Genomic DNA, 16,310 nt, shown 5'->3' on the forward strand with positions numbered 1-16,310 from the left:
GGCGGGGGAGGAGGATGGGAAGGGATGGGAAGGGGAAACAAAGGAGGAGGCTACAATGCTAGATAAGAAATGTACTCATTATCTTGCTCATGTAATTGTAACCCCTCTGTACAATATTTTCACAATAAAAAAGAAAAAAAAATTGTGTGGCACCAAGCACTCTACTACCAAGCCAAATTCCCAGCCAAGAATTGTCATTACAAGTAGTGTTAAACACCATGAAGACAGAAGAGCAATGACATTTTTTTTTTAAACTGGGTGTCTAGAAGGAGGAAAATGCTTGAAGTCAGGATTAGAAGAGGTTTCTGAGGAATGAAAATTGATAAGACACCTAAATAAGGGGACAGCCTGCCTTTGAAAGGCCTAAAGACAAGAATGTTCTTTTGAAAAGAGTCTCACAAAAATCCTATTGTGGGCCAGGTACTCATGTAATCCTAGCTACTTAGGAAGCTGAGATCTGAGGATACTGGTTCCAAGCCAACCTGGACAGACAAATCCAAGAGACTTTTTTTTGTTTTCTGATTGGTTGTAGGGCTTGAACTCACAGCCTGGACACTGTCTCTGAGCCCCTTTGTGCTCAAGACTAGCACTCTGTCACTTGAGCCACAGCTCCTTTTCTGGTTTTTGAGTGGTAAATTGACAATTAGAGTCTCTCAGGGCCTTTTGCATGGCTGGCTTTGAACCAAGATTCTTAGATCTCAGCCTCCTGAGTAGCTAGGATTACAGGTCTTGGCCACCAGCACCCTGCTGTAAGAGACTCCAGTTGAGGGACTCTTTATTTCCAATTAACTAGCAGAATGCTGGAAGTGGAAATGCAGCTGGTAGAGTACTGACCTTGAGTGAAAAAGCTATGCAAGAGTGTGAGGCTCTGCATCCAAGCCCCAGCAATGGCAAAAACAAAAACCTAAGCATTTCCTTAGTAGTCAGGTAAGGGGCCTGGTGTGAGAGATAGGCGGTTGAGGAAGTAATATATTTTTTCCATTTGTTGTGGAGGACCATTGGGAGGTTCTACACAGAAATCCAACTGTACTTGTTTTTTATTATCTTAGTGGTATGGGATTTTGAATTTAGGACCTTACACTTACAAAACAAGGCCTCAATCACCTGAACTGTCCCTCATCCTGTTTTGCTTTTTTTTTTTTTTTTTTTAATTTGTACATGCACACACAAAGAGAAAAAAAAAACTTCAATTACAGTGTTTGGCAATTTGGTTCCCTAATGGATTCCTTTTTTCTTTGTTCTTCACTGTTGGGAATTGTACACAGAACCTCATGCATGTTAGACAAGGGCTGCCCCACTGAGCTACATCCCTAGACCCTTTAATATCCTAATTCTAAATTATTTAAAATAGCTTTCCTCTGGACAGAATTTCCTGCTTTTGTTTCCTCAGTGACATGCTCATGGCTTACCAGGCCATGTTCAAATGCTTTAGACAGGCATGTACGTCTGTTTATCTTGGGGTTTGTGGTGTGGCTCAGTTGGTAGAGCACTAGCCAGATAGCAAAAGCATCAGGAACTGAGTTTGTGTCCCAGTTTTGGACCTAAACAAAAAAAGTCAGGCAATGATAGCTCACTCCTGTAATCCTAGCATCTCAAGAGGTTGAGATCTGAGTATCTCAGTTTGAAGCCAGCCCTGGCAGGAAAATCTATGAGACTCTTATCTCCAATAAACTTAGAAATGGAGCTGTGGCTCAAGCGGTAGAGCACTAGCCTTGAGCACAAAGAGGACAGTGCCCAGGCCCTCAGTTCAAGCCTCAGGACCAGCAAAAAAACAAAAAAAATGTATTTTTCCTTCTGAGATAGGTAAGCTGTGTTTATTCTATATATGCTTGGTTTTAAGTTGTTTCTATTGTGATTATTACCTTTAATTCTGCACTTTCCAAGCTAAGGTGATTGTGCTTTTTACTTTCTTATAACTCCTAATACATGTATTACCATGATTTTCATATTATTCTAATTCACTGCTTTATTTTCTAGTTGATTCTTTTTTTTATTTTTCCCAGATAAACAAGTTTTATTAGGTCCATTTTACAGCTGGAAAAATGAAGTCTTTTGTATTAAAATTTTTTTAATTTTATATTTTATTTTATTTTATTTGTGAACATACTGTACAGAGGGGTTACAATTACATGGGCAGGATAATGCCTACCTTTCTTACCAAGCATTGCAGCCTCCTCCTTTGTTTACCCTTCACATCCCTTCCCAGCCTCTCACCTCTTCCCCTAGTCCCAACCCTTCCCCCCCCCCAGTTGATTCTTATCTTATTAAATAAACCACAAACCTCAGATCTCAGCCTCCTGAGTAGCTAGGATTACAGGCGTGAGCCACTGGCACCCAGCTTCATTTTTTAATTTTTGACTAATTTCTCCAACAGTAGTAGCTAAGAGTAGGTGTTTGTATATAATTACCAAGCCATGAATACCGTGTTTCAATTATAGGATATGAATATGATAGTATTGCTGGGCGCCAGTGGCTCACGCCTGCAATCCTAGCTATTCAGGAGGCTGAGACACCCAACCAACAAAGGAAACAAAAGTATCATAGTACTGATGCTGGACATCAGTTTAGGTGACACTGTTTTGGAAGCTGGCTTAGGTTCCAGTGGGTTGTGCTGTTTTTTGTTTTTTTTGTGGGCCCTGGGCACTGTCCTTGAGCTCTTCAGCTCAAGGCCAGTTCTCTACCACTTGAGCCAAAGTGCTACTTCTGATTTTCTGGTGAATAACTGGAGATGAGAATCTCACAGACTTTCCTGCCCTGGCTAGCTTTGAACCACGATCCTCAAATCTCAGCCTCCTGAATAGCTCAAGCCTTTTCATTGTAATTTTTTTTTTTTTTTTTGCCAATTCTAGGGTTTGAACTCTGGTCCTGGCACTGTCCATGTTGCTCAAGGATAGCACACTAACACTTGAGCCACAGTGCTACTTCCAGCTTTTTTCTGAGTAGTTTATGGGGATAAGAGTCTCATGGACTTTCCTGCCCAGTCTGGCTTTGCACTGCAATCCTTAGATCTGTCTCCTGAGTAGCAAGGATTACAGTCATGAGCCACCAGCACCCTACTTGTAATGTGGTTTTTAAATACACTTTTGTTTTGCCAAGTAACAGACTAATATATTAGTTTTGTACTGGAGTAAGGTGTTGTCATCTCATAAAAACTTAAAGCAGTAGGGCACCAGTGGCTTACACCTGAAATCCTAGCTACTCAGGAGGCTAAGATCTGAGGATTGCCTTTTGAAGTCAGCCCTGTCAGGAAAGTCCCTAAGACTTGTATCTCCACTTAACCACCAAAAAGCTGCAAGTAGAGCTGTGGTTCAAGTGGTGGAATGCTAGACAAAATAAAAACAAAAAACCTCAAGGACAGCAGCCAGGTCCTGAATTCAAGCCCCAGGACACCCACTCTCTCTCTCTCTCTCACACACACACACACACACACACTCTCTCGTGCGCTCTCTCTCTCTCTCTCTCTCTCTCACACACACACACACACTGTTTTGGCACATGTCCCAAATTCAGTGATTTCGTTGCTTAAATCATTTATATCATTAATGTTTTTTTGTGACAATTTGGAATAAACTTTTTTTTTTTGGCGGTCGTGGGGCTTGAACTCTGGGCCTGAGCGCTTCCCTCAGCTCTTCAGCCCAAGGCGAATGCTCTACCACTTGAGCTACAGCGCCACTTCTGGTTTTCTGGTGGTTTATTGGAGATAAGAGTTTCACGGACTTTCTTGCCTGGGCTGGCTTTGAACCACGATTCTCAGATCTCAGCCTCCTGAGTAGCTAGGATTACAGGTGTGAGCCACCAGCACCCGGCTTGGAAGAAACTTCTTAAAAGGTATAATGTGAACAGTAATGTCAAGTAATGATCTCTGGATTTGGATTTTTAACTTACTATTGATGAAATTATCTCTAATTTTCTTTTTCTTTTTTTGATGCTAGTCCTGGGGCTCAGACTCAGGGATGGGGTGCTGTCCCTGAGCTACTTTTTCCCCCCTCAAGGCAAGCACTCTACCCCTTGAGCCACAGCTTTACTTCTGGCTTTTTACTGGTTAATTGGAGGTATGAGTCACACGAACTTTCCTGCCTGGGACTTTCAGATCTCAGTGTCCTAAGTAGCTAGGATTGTAAGCTCCTTCCTAACTTGCATTTTTAGTCTCTTCCTCTTGATTTAATTATGACATTTATAATTTATATTTGGGTAAGAGGTATGTAGTGAACTTAAAATAGAAAGGTAGTAGTAGTTTAGTAGAAATGTGAAGTACATGTTTCCCTTTTCTGAACACATCACCCAGGTTATTGAACTTCTAGATGGAATCCTGCCTATGAACTTGCTCTCTCCTGTGAAAAGTAAGGTAATTGTCAGAGATTGGTTGGTTTGCCTTGCAAAACAAAAAAGTGAATTTTTTTTTCAAAAAGTAGAACCTATAAACAATATAGATTTACCATATATTCTCAGAAGGAAATTGGAATTGAAGGTAAAGAATTTCAAGAGAACAACCCTTGTGGATTTCAATTTTATTTTATGCATAGGTTTGCAATAATAGAGTGGTTCCTAAGTATTCTGAGCAATACATAGTAAAAAGAAAATCTTCCTTGGGTATTTTGTTCCTGTAGACATCAGAATGTAGTACTTATTCTGTTAACTTAAAAATGTATAAGAGACAGAATCATGAATGACTTTTCCCTATCTTTTATGTAAAATTCTGGTAACTGATAACTAGCCTTTGTAAATGATTCATAGTTTATTTGTTGTGAGCTTGGTATGTGAAATAATTTAAAGGACGTTTTACGTACACATTGGTGATTTAGGATTAGTTTAACAGATGTAATATACAAATACTATTATTGCAAAAAAAAAGAAGTAACTCCTATAATGCTGCTACAATTCTTCAAAGAACTAAGTTTAAGTCTTTCCTATGTACACATTATTTAGGCCGTGAAATGTTTTCTGATATCCATTGATTTATGATATGGTCTTATCCATTTGGTTATAAAACCATAATGTAACTGTAATCATTGAAAAATTTGTATATAATAACTTGCAGAATAGCTCCAAAATAAATGTTTTAAACTGTGAGAAAAACTTAAAGGAACAGTAATATTTAACAGTTTTTGTTAACAAATTATAAAACATTTTATGTAGCTTATATGTATTTTGTTCTAAAATGGACAAATCACATTCTAATTTTCCAATGGCTCCCTTCCCGGTATTGCCACTGGCAAACTGGTCATATAGGTGAGTGGTTTTCAGACCATATCAGATTATATTTTTTATTAATGTTATGATCTTATTTTTTCCTCTCTTAAATTAGCTTTTCTTATCACATTGAAGGAGTTTAAACCACAACTGAGGCTCCAGATGACATCAGCTGATTTGAAAATGGAAAATTATCAAATTAGAACTTCATATTGAAAAATCACTTTCATAAGTTGGTATTTTTAGCTATTACTATGATTTGTATAACTTTTACATATAAATTTGAAAAGCAACAAAAGCTAAAGAAAGATAACAAAACGACTTGGATGTCCCACTTTGACAATGTCTTGTGTTTAGTTTGGTATATTGTAGTAAATAATTCCCAGTTGCTTTAGTTGAGCCATCTCATTCTTCACTTCCTGTAAACCACTCCATGGATTTGTCTATCTCCACAACATTTGTTTTCTTTCCATGGTTTGATTGATGTTCATTAGCTACTGAAATAAAATATACATTTTAATATAAATTATGTGTATCTGTATATTTAAATATACATTTAATGGCTCACATATATTTTTAAAACTGAGGAAATTTGGCCTACATTAAGTAGGAGGGAAAACTGACAAGAATGATATAGTCACCTTAAAATTATAACCAAAAATGTAACTTTGAAAAAAAATTATTTTTGGTTCTGGGAATTAAACTCAGTACATTGAGCCTTGTATATCCAAAGCACATAGTCAATCATTGAGCTATGCTCCTTAAATATAACTTTTGGGTTTGTTTTTGTTTTTGAGACAGAGTCTCACTAGGTAGCCCAGGCTGGCCTTCAACTCATACTTCTCCTGTTTAATCCTCCTATATATTGGGATTACAGGTTGGTATCACCACATCCAGTTTCAAGATGTAACAATCCTCCCTCCTCCTCCCCCTCCCCCCTCTCTCTTTTTGGTCGGTCATGGGGCTTGAACTTTGGGCTTGGGTACCTGTCCTTGTGCTCTTCAGCTCAAGGTGAGTGCTCTACTGCTTGAGCCACCACGCCATTTCCGGTTTTCTAGTGGTTTATTGGAGATAAGAGTCTCACGGACTTTCCTGCCTGGGCTGGCTTGGAACCGTAATTCTAGATCTCAGCCTCCGGAGTAGCTAGGATTACAGGTGTGAGCCACCAAACACCCTCTCTTTATCTCTATCTCCCTTCCCTCCTTCTTACTTCCTCTCTTTCTCCCTCTGTCTTCTTTCTCTCTCTCAAATGTAGTGCTGGGAATTGAACTCATAGCCTTGGGATTGCAACAATTTCTCATTCCTCTCAGAATCTTTGTAACCAGATTGAAAGAATATTGGAATAATTGTACATAAATCAAATGTTAGAAAAGAGAACTACACTTTACACATGAATTAATCAGGAATAGGGCTGTTATTCACAGGTATGTTATTTTGTATTTGCTATGTATCACACATTGTTTATGGTTTTCAAATATGTGCAAATCAACTTTAAAGCTATTTTTATGGTTAAAACAAAAGATTACAATGATTATAAACTTGCTTAAATATAGATGTTTCATTTTATTTATTTTTTGCCCGTCCTGGGGCTTGAACTCAGGGCCTAGGCACTGTCCTTGAGCTTCTTTTTGCTCAAGCCTAGCATTCTACCACTTGAGCCACAGCACTACTTCTGGCTTTTTCTGTTTATGTGGTACTGAGGAATGGAACCCAGGACTTGATGCATGCTAGGCAAGCACCTTACCACTAAGCCACATTCTCAATCCAATATAGATGCTTTATATGCCTTAATGTTTAGGTAGATAAATGCTGCTATTCCTGGATTTACCACCATAGTCTGTTTAGAATTATGTGTATAAAAATTTTTATAACATTTTACAGAACATGAAGGCTTATAACCTAAAAATCTCTGCCTCAAGAGTATAGTCCATAATAGAGCTAATTTATAATCACACAAATGTAAGACTTATGACTGTCATAAGTGCTCTAAAGAAGTACAGGGTAAGCTGGTGCTGTTGGCTCCTGGCTATAATACTAGCTACTTAGGAGGCTGAGATCACAGTTCTCAGCCAGCCTGGGCACGAAAGTCCGTGAGATTCTTATCTCCAAATAATCATTAGAAAACTGGAAGTGGTGCTGTGGCTAAAGTGGCAGAGTGCTAGCCTTGAGCTGAGGAGCTGAGGGACAGGATCCAGGCCCAGAGTCAAGCCCCACAACACACACACACACACACACACACACACACTCTCTCTCTCTCTCTCTCTCTCTCTCTCTCTCTCTCTCTATCTGGGGCTTGATCTCAGGCCCTCAAGCTTTCACTTTCACTTTCTTTTTTTCTCAAGACTAGTGCTTTATCACTTGAGCTATGCCTCTAGTCCAGCTTTTTTTTCTAGTTGGAAATAGAATCTCACAGAATTCTGCAAGGCATGACTTTGAATCATTATCTTCAGATCTCTGCCTCTGGAGAAGCTAGGATTGCAGACATGAGCCACCAACAAACAAGGGGCTGGGAAGGTGGCTCAGTGGTAGAGCGCTTGACTTGCATGCCTGAGGCCCTGGGTTCCATTCCTCAGCACCACATAAGCAAAAAGAAAAAAGCCAGAAATGGCGCTGTGGCTCAAGTGGTAGAGCGCTAGCCAGGCCCAGAGTTCAAGCCCCACGACTGGACTCTCCCCTCCCCCCCAAAAAATGAGATGATTGTCCTTCACATTGAAGGATTTAAGTAAAGGGTAATGCATTTGTTTTTTGAAAAAATGTTGATTGCATTGGAGCACTGACCAAATATGGAGTTTGTTTGCTTATGACAAGGTCTTATTTTCTCCAAGGCTGGCCTGCAATTCACTATGAAGATCAGAGTGGCCTTCAACTTGAAACCTTCCTGCCTTAGCTTCTCTAGTATGGGATTACAGGCATGTATCAACATACCTGCATGGGACAATGCCTACGGATGTAAGTTTTCTATACCATGTCTGACTCTCAAACATTAAATTGTAAACTCTTAGGAGATTTGGGGCTTAAAGCTATTTACCATTGCTTTCCAGAGGCTTTGCTTCATATTTTCTTTCTTGTTGTTGTTGTTGCTCAAGGGGTTTGAACTCAGGGCCTAGGCACTGTCCCTGAGCTCTCTTGTTCAAGGCTAGTATTCTCTTTGAAACACAGCTTCACTTCTGGTTTTTGAATAGTTAATTTGAGAAAGGAGTCTCACAGGGACTTTTCTGCCCTAGCTGGCTTTGAACTGTGATCCTCAGATCTCAGCCTCCTGAGTAATTAAGATTTCAGGTGTGAGCCACCAGTGCCTTGGTTCACATTTTCATCCAGTAAACGATCAGTAAGTTTGATGACAGCTTTACGCCTATACTGAATCATGTGTAATTTCCTCTGTGGATCTAGTCGTTCTAGGGAAAGTTTTAGGTATATTCTTAGATTGTGGAACTTTCTATTTTAGACAGTGGGAACTTCTGAAGGCTCCATGGCCATATAAAAAGATTTTTTTGCCGGGCGCTGGTGGCTCACGCCTGTAATCCTAGCTACTCAGGAGGCTGAGATCTGAGGATCGCGGTTCAAAGCCAGCCCGGGCAGGAGAGACCATGAGACTCCTATCTGCAATAAACCACCAGAAAACCGGAAGTGGTGCTGTAGCTCAAGTGGTAGAGCGCTCGCCTTGAGCTGAAGAGCTGAAGGACAGCGCCCAGGCCCAGAGTTCAAGCCCCACGACCGAGCTCCTTTTGCTCAAGGCTAGCCACTCTAGCACTTGAGTCATATCACCACTTCTGGATTTTTCTGTTTATGTGGTATAGAGGAATCGAATCAGAGCTTCATGCGTGCTAGGCAAGCACTATACCACTAAACCACATTCTTAGCCCCAGTGATACTATTTTTGAACTCAAGATCTTTTTTTTTTTTTTTTTTTTTGCCAGTTGTGGGGCCTGAACTCTGAGCCTGGGCGCTGTCCCTCAGCTCTTCAGCTTAAGGCTAGTGCCCTACCTCTTGAGCCACAGCGCCACTTCCGGCTTTTTCTGCTTATGTGGTGCTGAGGAATTGAACCCAGGGCCTCATGGCATGCAAGGCAAGCACTCTACCACTGAGCCACCTTCCCAGCCCTGAACTCAAGATCTTGTGCTTGCTAGGTAAGCTTTCTACCAAATGAGCCATACCCCAGGCCCGTTTTTGTTGTTGTTGGTTATGGGACCTGAACTCTGGGCCTGGGCACTGTTCCTCAGCTCTTCAGCTCAAGGTTGGTGCTCTACCACTTGAGCACAGTGTGACTTCTGGCTTTTCTGCTTATGTGATGCCGAGGAATTGAACCCAGGGCCTCATGCATGCCAGGCAAGCGCTCTACCACTGAGCCACCTTCCCAGCTCCGGTTTCTTTAATTTTTAGTTTTTGTGTTGGTACTGGGGGTTGGACTCAAGGCCTTGAGCACTTGCCTGGCTTTTTTGCTCAAGGCTAATATTCTACTACTTGAGCCATACCTCTACATCTTTTTTTTGTCAGTAAGTCTTATGGACTTTCCTGCCTGTGCTGGCTTTGAACTGTAATCCTCAGATTGACTCAGCTTCCTGAGTGGCTATGATTAGATATGAGCCACTGGTGCCTGGCTCCCCTAGCCCTTTTGTCTTTCATTTAGAGTCTTGTATTTTTGGCCTTTGCTGGTCTCAGACCTATGCCTCCCCGAATAGCTCAGATTATAGCTGTAAATCACTTCACCTGGCTTGTTTACTGAGATGGGACTTCATTAACTTTGTCCAGACTAGCTTCAAACTTCTATTGTCCTATCTCTGCTTCCCAAGTATTTGGGCATGAGCTACCATGCCCTGCCCACAGCTTCATACATCCTAAGCATGTGCTATCTCAGTCTTGATGATATCCTTATTAAAGAATTTAACCTATATAATGAGGATTATGGTAAAGACGAAAATAAATACCAAAGTTCAAAAAGGATTTATTTTTGGAAAAAAACTTGGTAATATATATAACCAATATAACTGATATATATCCTATTTTATATATAATAACCTTTTATATATATATAATAGGTTATTGAAACAGTTGGAACGTTCTGTATCTACTTACACCAGGGCAAAGGCTTAGTGTATTTTCCCCCTTTGGCTTCATTCTAAATTCCCAGGGATCCTCATATATGTTTCACTTGAAACAGCCTACATGTTATGAGATTTAAGGCAGCATAAACAGATTTCAGTATAAAATGTAATATGAGGGGAAGTGGCACTGTGGCTCAAGCAGTAGAGTGCTTGCCTTGAGCTGAAGAGCACAGGGACAGCGCCCAAGGCCAGAGTTCAAGCCCCATGACCAACAAAAACAAAACAAAGTAATATGAGGGTTGGAGGCTCAATAGGTAGATTGCATGCCTAGCAAGTGCAAGGCCTGAATGAAAACCCTAGTATTAGGGGTGGGGTAGGGAAAGTGCTTTGAAGGTTAGGAGATGTGAGTTCCGGTAGAGGATAAGCATCATAGGTTCAATCCCCAGCCCCCCTGCCAGTAGAGTAAAGAGAGAGAGAGAGAGAAAGTGCTGTGTATTTATATAGAACTGGGTTCCCCTCTTGTTCTTTCTTGTTTTACACAGTAATAGTGTCACTTCTCTGAGTTTATTTTTTTGTCAGTGTTTTTTTTTGTTTGTTTGTTTTTGTCGGCCACGGGGCTTGAACTCTGGGCCTGGGCGCTGTCCCTCAGCTCTTCAGCTTAAGGCGAGCGCTCTACCACTTGAGCTACAGCGCCACTTCCCATTTTCTGGTGGTTTATTGCAGATAGGAGTCTCATGGTCTCTCCTGCCCGGGCTGGCTTTGAACCACGATCCTCAGATCTCAGCTTCCTGAGTAGCTAGGATTACAGGCGTGAGCCACCAGTGCCCGGCCTATTTTTTTTTTGTCAGTGTTATTGATAGATTGAGTTTATAAAAAGCTTAGCCCAAGTGCCAGATTCGTGATTATGATGTAATTTATAGACTGCTTCATCTATCCTCTCCAGTATGAAATTTTTTGACAGTGTTCTTTACTCTGTCAAACTGAAAAACATTTTGTTTTAAATATTACAATATGTTTATGTAAAGCTTGTTTTTTGAACACATGTTCAAAAGAAAGTTTTTTTCTTAGCACTAGAATTTGAACTCAAAGCCTCATGTTTGTTACAAAGACATTCTACTGGTTGAGCTGTAAATTATTTTTCAGATACATTCTCATGCTTTTGCCCAGAGCCCACTTTAGACTGCCATCCTCTACTTACCTCCTGCATAGCTAGGATTACAGGTATGAACCATCATACCTGTTTTTTGATTTTTGTTTTTTTCCTGAAACCTGGCTTGTTTCTTAAGATGGGGATCTTGTTAACGTTACTTTTTTTTCTCTTGAGCTTTCCTGAAACTGCAAGCTTCCTATCTTTTGCCTCCCAAGTAGCTGAGAATACAGGTATGTAGCACTATGCCTGACCAAGAAAAAAATTTAAAGTAGAAATTATGTTATGCTTTTACTTGAAAATCAGGACTTTGCTTTTTGAAAGAAATGTGGGGTCTTTGAAAACTATCTGTGCATTTTAGCATAAAACGCCAAGGCAAAGCATCAGCTCTTCGTTTTCCTCTTGCGGAATGCTGGATTAAATTTTCTGTGACTCTAACCTTTGTTTTTGTTTTTTTAACTCTAACCTTATATAGCCTATAGGAAGAAAATTTTACCAATAGGCTACTATTAGAATGCTTGCCCCTGCTTTTGGTCATACCATGTGACCTTCTCTGAAAATGTATGTAGCTCTCTCTGAAAATGTATGTAGACTTACTGGTTTAATATGTGTGTAAGCAATAATTTTTTTGTATTGCCCAAACTCTGCCATCATTGAAGGTATAACTAATGTTAATACTCAGAATGATGCAATAATGAATAAATATTTGTTTCTTCCTACACAGGACCTGTAAACTGTAAACTGGAATTTTATTCAGGAGCAAGATGAAAGCCCAGTTCCTTCTATAGATTCCCTAAGTTGATATTGTACTTTCATCCACAGTCTTTCAAAGACTGTTTTGTTTTTTTGTTTTGCTCAAAGAAACACTGACTAGCAGAGCCTTTACTCCAAGGTTATATATCAAGATAGACTAAAGTGTATATTATGGTTGACAGCTACAGGGGCTAATATGAATAAAACACAGTTGTTTCTGTTCTTTATGTAAATATCTTTTTAAGTTTTTGAAATTCACTGTCAGCTTACTCCATATAACCCTTCAGCCTTAGTTCTTACTCCATATAACCCTTCAACCCTTAGTTCTTACTATATTTTTTAAGCACATCTTTAGCAGTCTGCTAAAAGGCTTCTCCTGAAGCACTTTTTTTGTGTGTGCCCGCCTGAGGCTTGAACTGAGGGCATGGGCACTGTCCCTGAGCTTCTTTTGGTCAAAGCTAGTGTATTACCACGTGAGCCACAACTCCACTTCTAGCTTTTTTTGTGTGTGTGATTAATTAGAGACAAGAATCTCACAGACTTTTCTGCCTGGACTGGCTTTGAACCGTGATCCTCAGATCTCAGCCTCCTGAGTAGCTAGAATTCCAGGCGTGAACCACCATTGCCTGGGTCAGGTCTTCTGAAGCTTATTTTCACTGCTAAAAAGAGGATTCCAGTTGTCATTCAAGGAGCCTAATGCTAGCACCTGACAGTCTGCTTCATTTATAGGGAAAGAAAAATAATTTAAAAAAGAGGATTCCATCAAAGGACCAGTAAAATATAATAATTATAGTAGGAATTCAAGCTCAATCTATAGTCAAGAGACCTGGGTTCAAATATTACTTTACCCTCTCTCTTCATTTTTCTGGATGCTTTACTTACTCTCATAGGGACATAGTAAAATTTAATCAATGAAATTCTGAAATAATGCAGGTCTATTAATTTCTCATGATAGAAAGAACCACAAGAAATTGATCTTTAGATGTCCTACTCTTCAAACAGATAAAGATCTCAAGACTATAAAGTAAAAAGGATCACAATGGTAGAATATTATTCTAGTCTTCTTTCAAATCCAGAAAAGAAATAATCTATATAAAATAACTTAAAGTTTCCAGTGTTGTTAATATACTTTTAAATTATATAATAAAATTGCTTTTTCATATATCGAAGTACTTAAATCCCCCAAAAAATAAATTAAAAATGCAAATAAATTATGCCATTTATGTCAGGATAAGGTTTTCTAAGACTAAGACATGGAAAAATGCTTTATTATAAATGAATAAAAGTTGTTCTAGCCTGGCACCAGTGGCTCACACCTGTAATCCTAGCTACTCAGAAGGCTGAGATCTGAGGATCATGGTTCAAAACTAGCCCAGGCAGGAAAAGTCTGTGAGACTCTTATCTCCAATAAGCCACTAGAAAACCAGAAGTGACGCTGTGGCTCAAGCGGTAGAATGGTCCCTTTGAGCTGAAGAGCTGAGGGACAGTGCCTAGGCCCAGGGTTCAAGCCCCACGACCGACAAGAAAAAAAGTTAAAAAAAAAAAAAAGCTGGTCTACATGTAATATGGGTCTTATTGTGTTAGCAATAAAAAACTATATAGAAGGAAACCAATAGTTGGATAATAAGGTTATAAGTACATTTATTTTTTTTTACTTGGAATACCTTTTGAGTAAAATAAACATTTCAAAGAAATGGTTCAAGCTCTAATATGTAAGCTTCATGTGTATTACGTTTCAATTTAACATATCATATAAAAATCCTCTTGGTTTATGTAGCTGACATAAAACTGGTAAAGATATAGAGAAAAAAGTGACCAAAAGGGGGGAAAACTCCAATACTAATTTAACTTAGTGATACAGTATATAAATCATTATATATTCCTAGCTGTAATGCCTGACTAGAGCTCAATAAATAATGTATAAATTTAATTACGTTTTATCACTGAATCATACCTTGAGAATAGTTATAAGCTTGAGATGGTTCACTTATTATGTCCATTGAAAATGAACCGTGTGAGTCCTGAGATTGTTTTTCCATCATTAATACTGTATCGCTGGATGAGGATGAGGATGAAGACAATCCTAGTCTCACATATCTTCCTTTTTTACCACAGAGTGAACAATCCACGGGTGTGGCACTGGGTCCCCGGGGCAGTTGAACTTCATCTCTGTTGTAGTTTCTAACAGCTCCACTGTGATGCACAGAGCGTTCTCGTTGCCAGATATAATGAGTTGGTGCAATGGCCATAACCTATAGTGAAAAGATTACTTTTAGATTAATAAAGGTTTTTTTTTTATTTCGTTTTATTGTCAGTTGTGCGGCTTGAACTCTGAGCCTGAGCCCTGTTTCTCAGCTCTTCAGCTCAAGGTTAGTGCTCTATCATTTGAGCCACAGCACAATTTCTGGTTTTCTGGAGATAAGAGTCTCACAGATTTCTCTGCCTGGGCTGACTTTGAACTATGATCCCCAGAACTCAGCCTCCTGAGTAGCTAGGATTACAGGGGTGAGCCACTGGGGCATGGCCTCTTAGTTCTCTTTTTATGTTTAAAACAAAAACATTTCCTGCCAAATTGTGGTCCTTTAGATATTGAAAAACAACTGGCAAGCTTCATAAATCTCCTGATCCTTCTATTGTTCTCCATCTAGCATTGTACTTTTGAGATTTAGCTCTAGTCTACTTGTGCTTCAGCTGATATTCAATTGCTGGTCAATGTTCTTTTTTTTATTTTTCGGTCGGGGGCTTGAACTCTGGGTCTGAGTGCTGTCCCTCAGCTCTTCAGCTCAAGGCGAGCGCTCTACCACTTGAGCTAGAGCATCACTTCCGGGTTTTCTGGTGGTTTATTGGAGATAGGGTTCTTCTTAAAGTATGTTATACAGAGACAAATGTGATATTTTAGCTATGATCTGATAATTACCTTATCTTCTCTGAAACTTAAGAATAAACTTTTTTCTAAGTTTAATTACATAATTTAATTTTCAGCTACAACAGCCTTTTTGTCTTTTATATACACACTATTAAACTACATCATTATCTTTGGTTGCCAGCAGCTGAAGTGATTCTAGTTCTAACAGCATGCAGTATGCTGGAGTTAAAATGCCTGTACCTGAGTGAGTGGGGGATTTGCCATAAGCTTTGATTCTGATGTCCTCTAAATGCTCTTAGCCTGACAGCTCTACAGGGACTGAAACATTTACTTACAAAAAATTTAAATGGGCAAATATGTCCCACTGTCACTTTTTTTTGAGGGAGGAGGGTCAGTTGGGCCTGGATGCTGTCCCAGAGCTCTTCAGCTCAAGGCTAGCACTCTACCATTTGAGCCACAGCACCACTTCCCCTGTCACTTCTAAGGATGACATCAAGTGTGCAAATTATTTTTTTTAATTTAAAAATATTTTTATATGTAGCCCAGGCTGGTCTAGACCTCATTATGTAGCCCAAGCTGGCCTCCCAGTGGTTATTCTGGCTCAGCCATCTGAGTGCGCCAATTATATGCACTCAGTATCTCTGGTTAATTATTTGTTCCTGAACTGGGGACTAGAGAATGACAAAGAAACAAAAACAAACAAGAGCTCATGAGCTTGAGTGCCTGCCTAGCAACTGTCAAGGTGGGGAGTTCAAACCTCAGGACCAGGGCTGGGAAGGTGGCTCAGTGGTAGAGTGCTTGCTTTGTATGCATGAGGCCCTGGGTTCGATTCTTCAGCACCACATAAGCAGAAAAAGCCAGAAGTGGTGCTGTGGCTCAAGTGGTAGAAGGCTAACCTTGAGCTGAAGAGCTGAGGGACAGTGCCCAGGCCCAGAGTTCAGGCCCCACAACCGGCAAACACCGCCCCCCCCCCAAAAAAAAAACAAAACAAAACGAAAAAAAACCTCAGGAACACAAACAATCTGGACTCAGTACTCTGAAATCAAAACCAGTCCAGTTCAAATACCTTAATGATGTTCCACTGAGTAGGCTTCATATACTCAACTGTCCATTGTTTTTCATTGAATTTAATAATGTAAAGGCTTGGCTTGACAGTCTTCTGCTATTTCTTAATTGGTACATTTCTCCCAAGAGTGTAAAATCCTTCTAATTCAATCTACAAATATGCATATTTGTTGTATTTTCTTCATTAATAAACACAGTTAATGTTAGGGAAATGAACCCTAAGATATGTATTCAAATGTTTTTTTTT

At 39.7% G+C, this 16,310-nt stretch overlaps 1 protein-coding gene across 1 annotated transcript in view; it reads right to left on the reverse strand.

The window, feature by feature from the left end:
- Positions 1-4,459: 4,459 nt before the first annotated feature.
- Spdya (speedy/RINGO cell cycle regulator family member A) overlaps positions 4,460-16,310 on the reverse strand; it is a 31,618-nt gene continuing 19,767 nt past the window's right edge. Inside the window, exons 6-7 of the mRNA XM_013013605.1 lie at positions 14,087-14,384; positions 4,460-5,687 (exon numbers count right to left, since the gene is read on the reverse strand). Of these exons, the coding sequence (XP_012869059.1) occupies positions 5,596-5,687; positions 14,087-14,384 (390 nt within the window). The 3' untranslated portion in view covers positions 4,460-5,595. The remainder of the gene's footprint in view (positions 5,688-14,086; positions 14,385-16,310) is intronic.

This window comes from Dipodomys ordii, unplaced genomic scaffold, assembly GCF_000151885.1.
Source record: "Dipodomys ordii isolate 6190 unplaced genomic scaffold, Dord_2.0 Scaffold20, whole genome shotgun sequence".
Lineage (NCBI taxonomy): Eukaryota > Metazoa > Chordata > Mammalia > Rodentia > Heteromyidae > Dipodomys > Dipodomys ordii.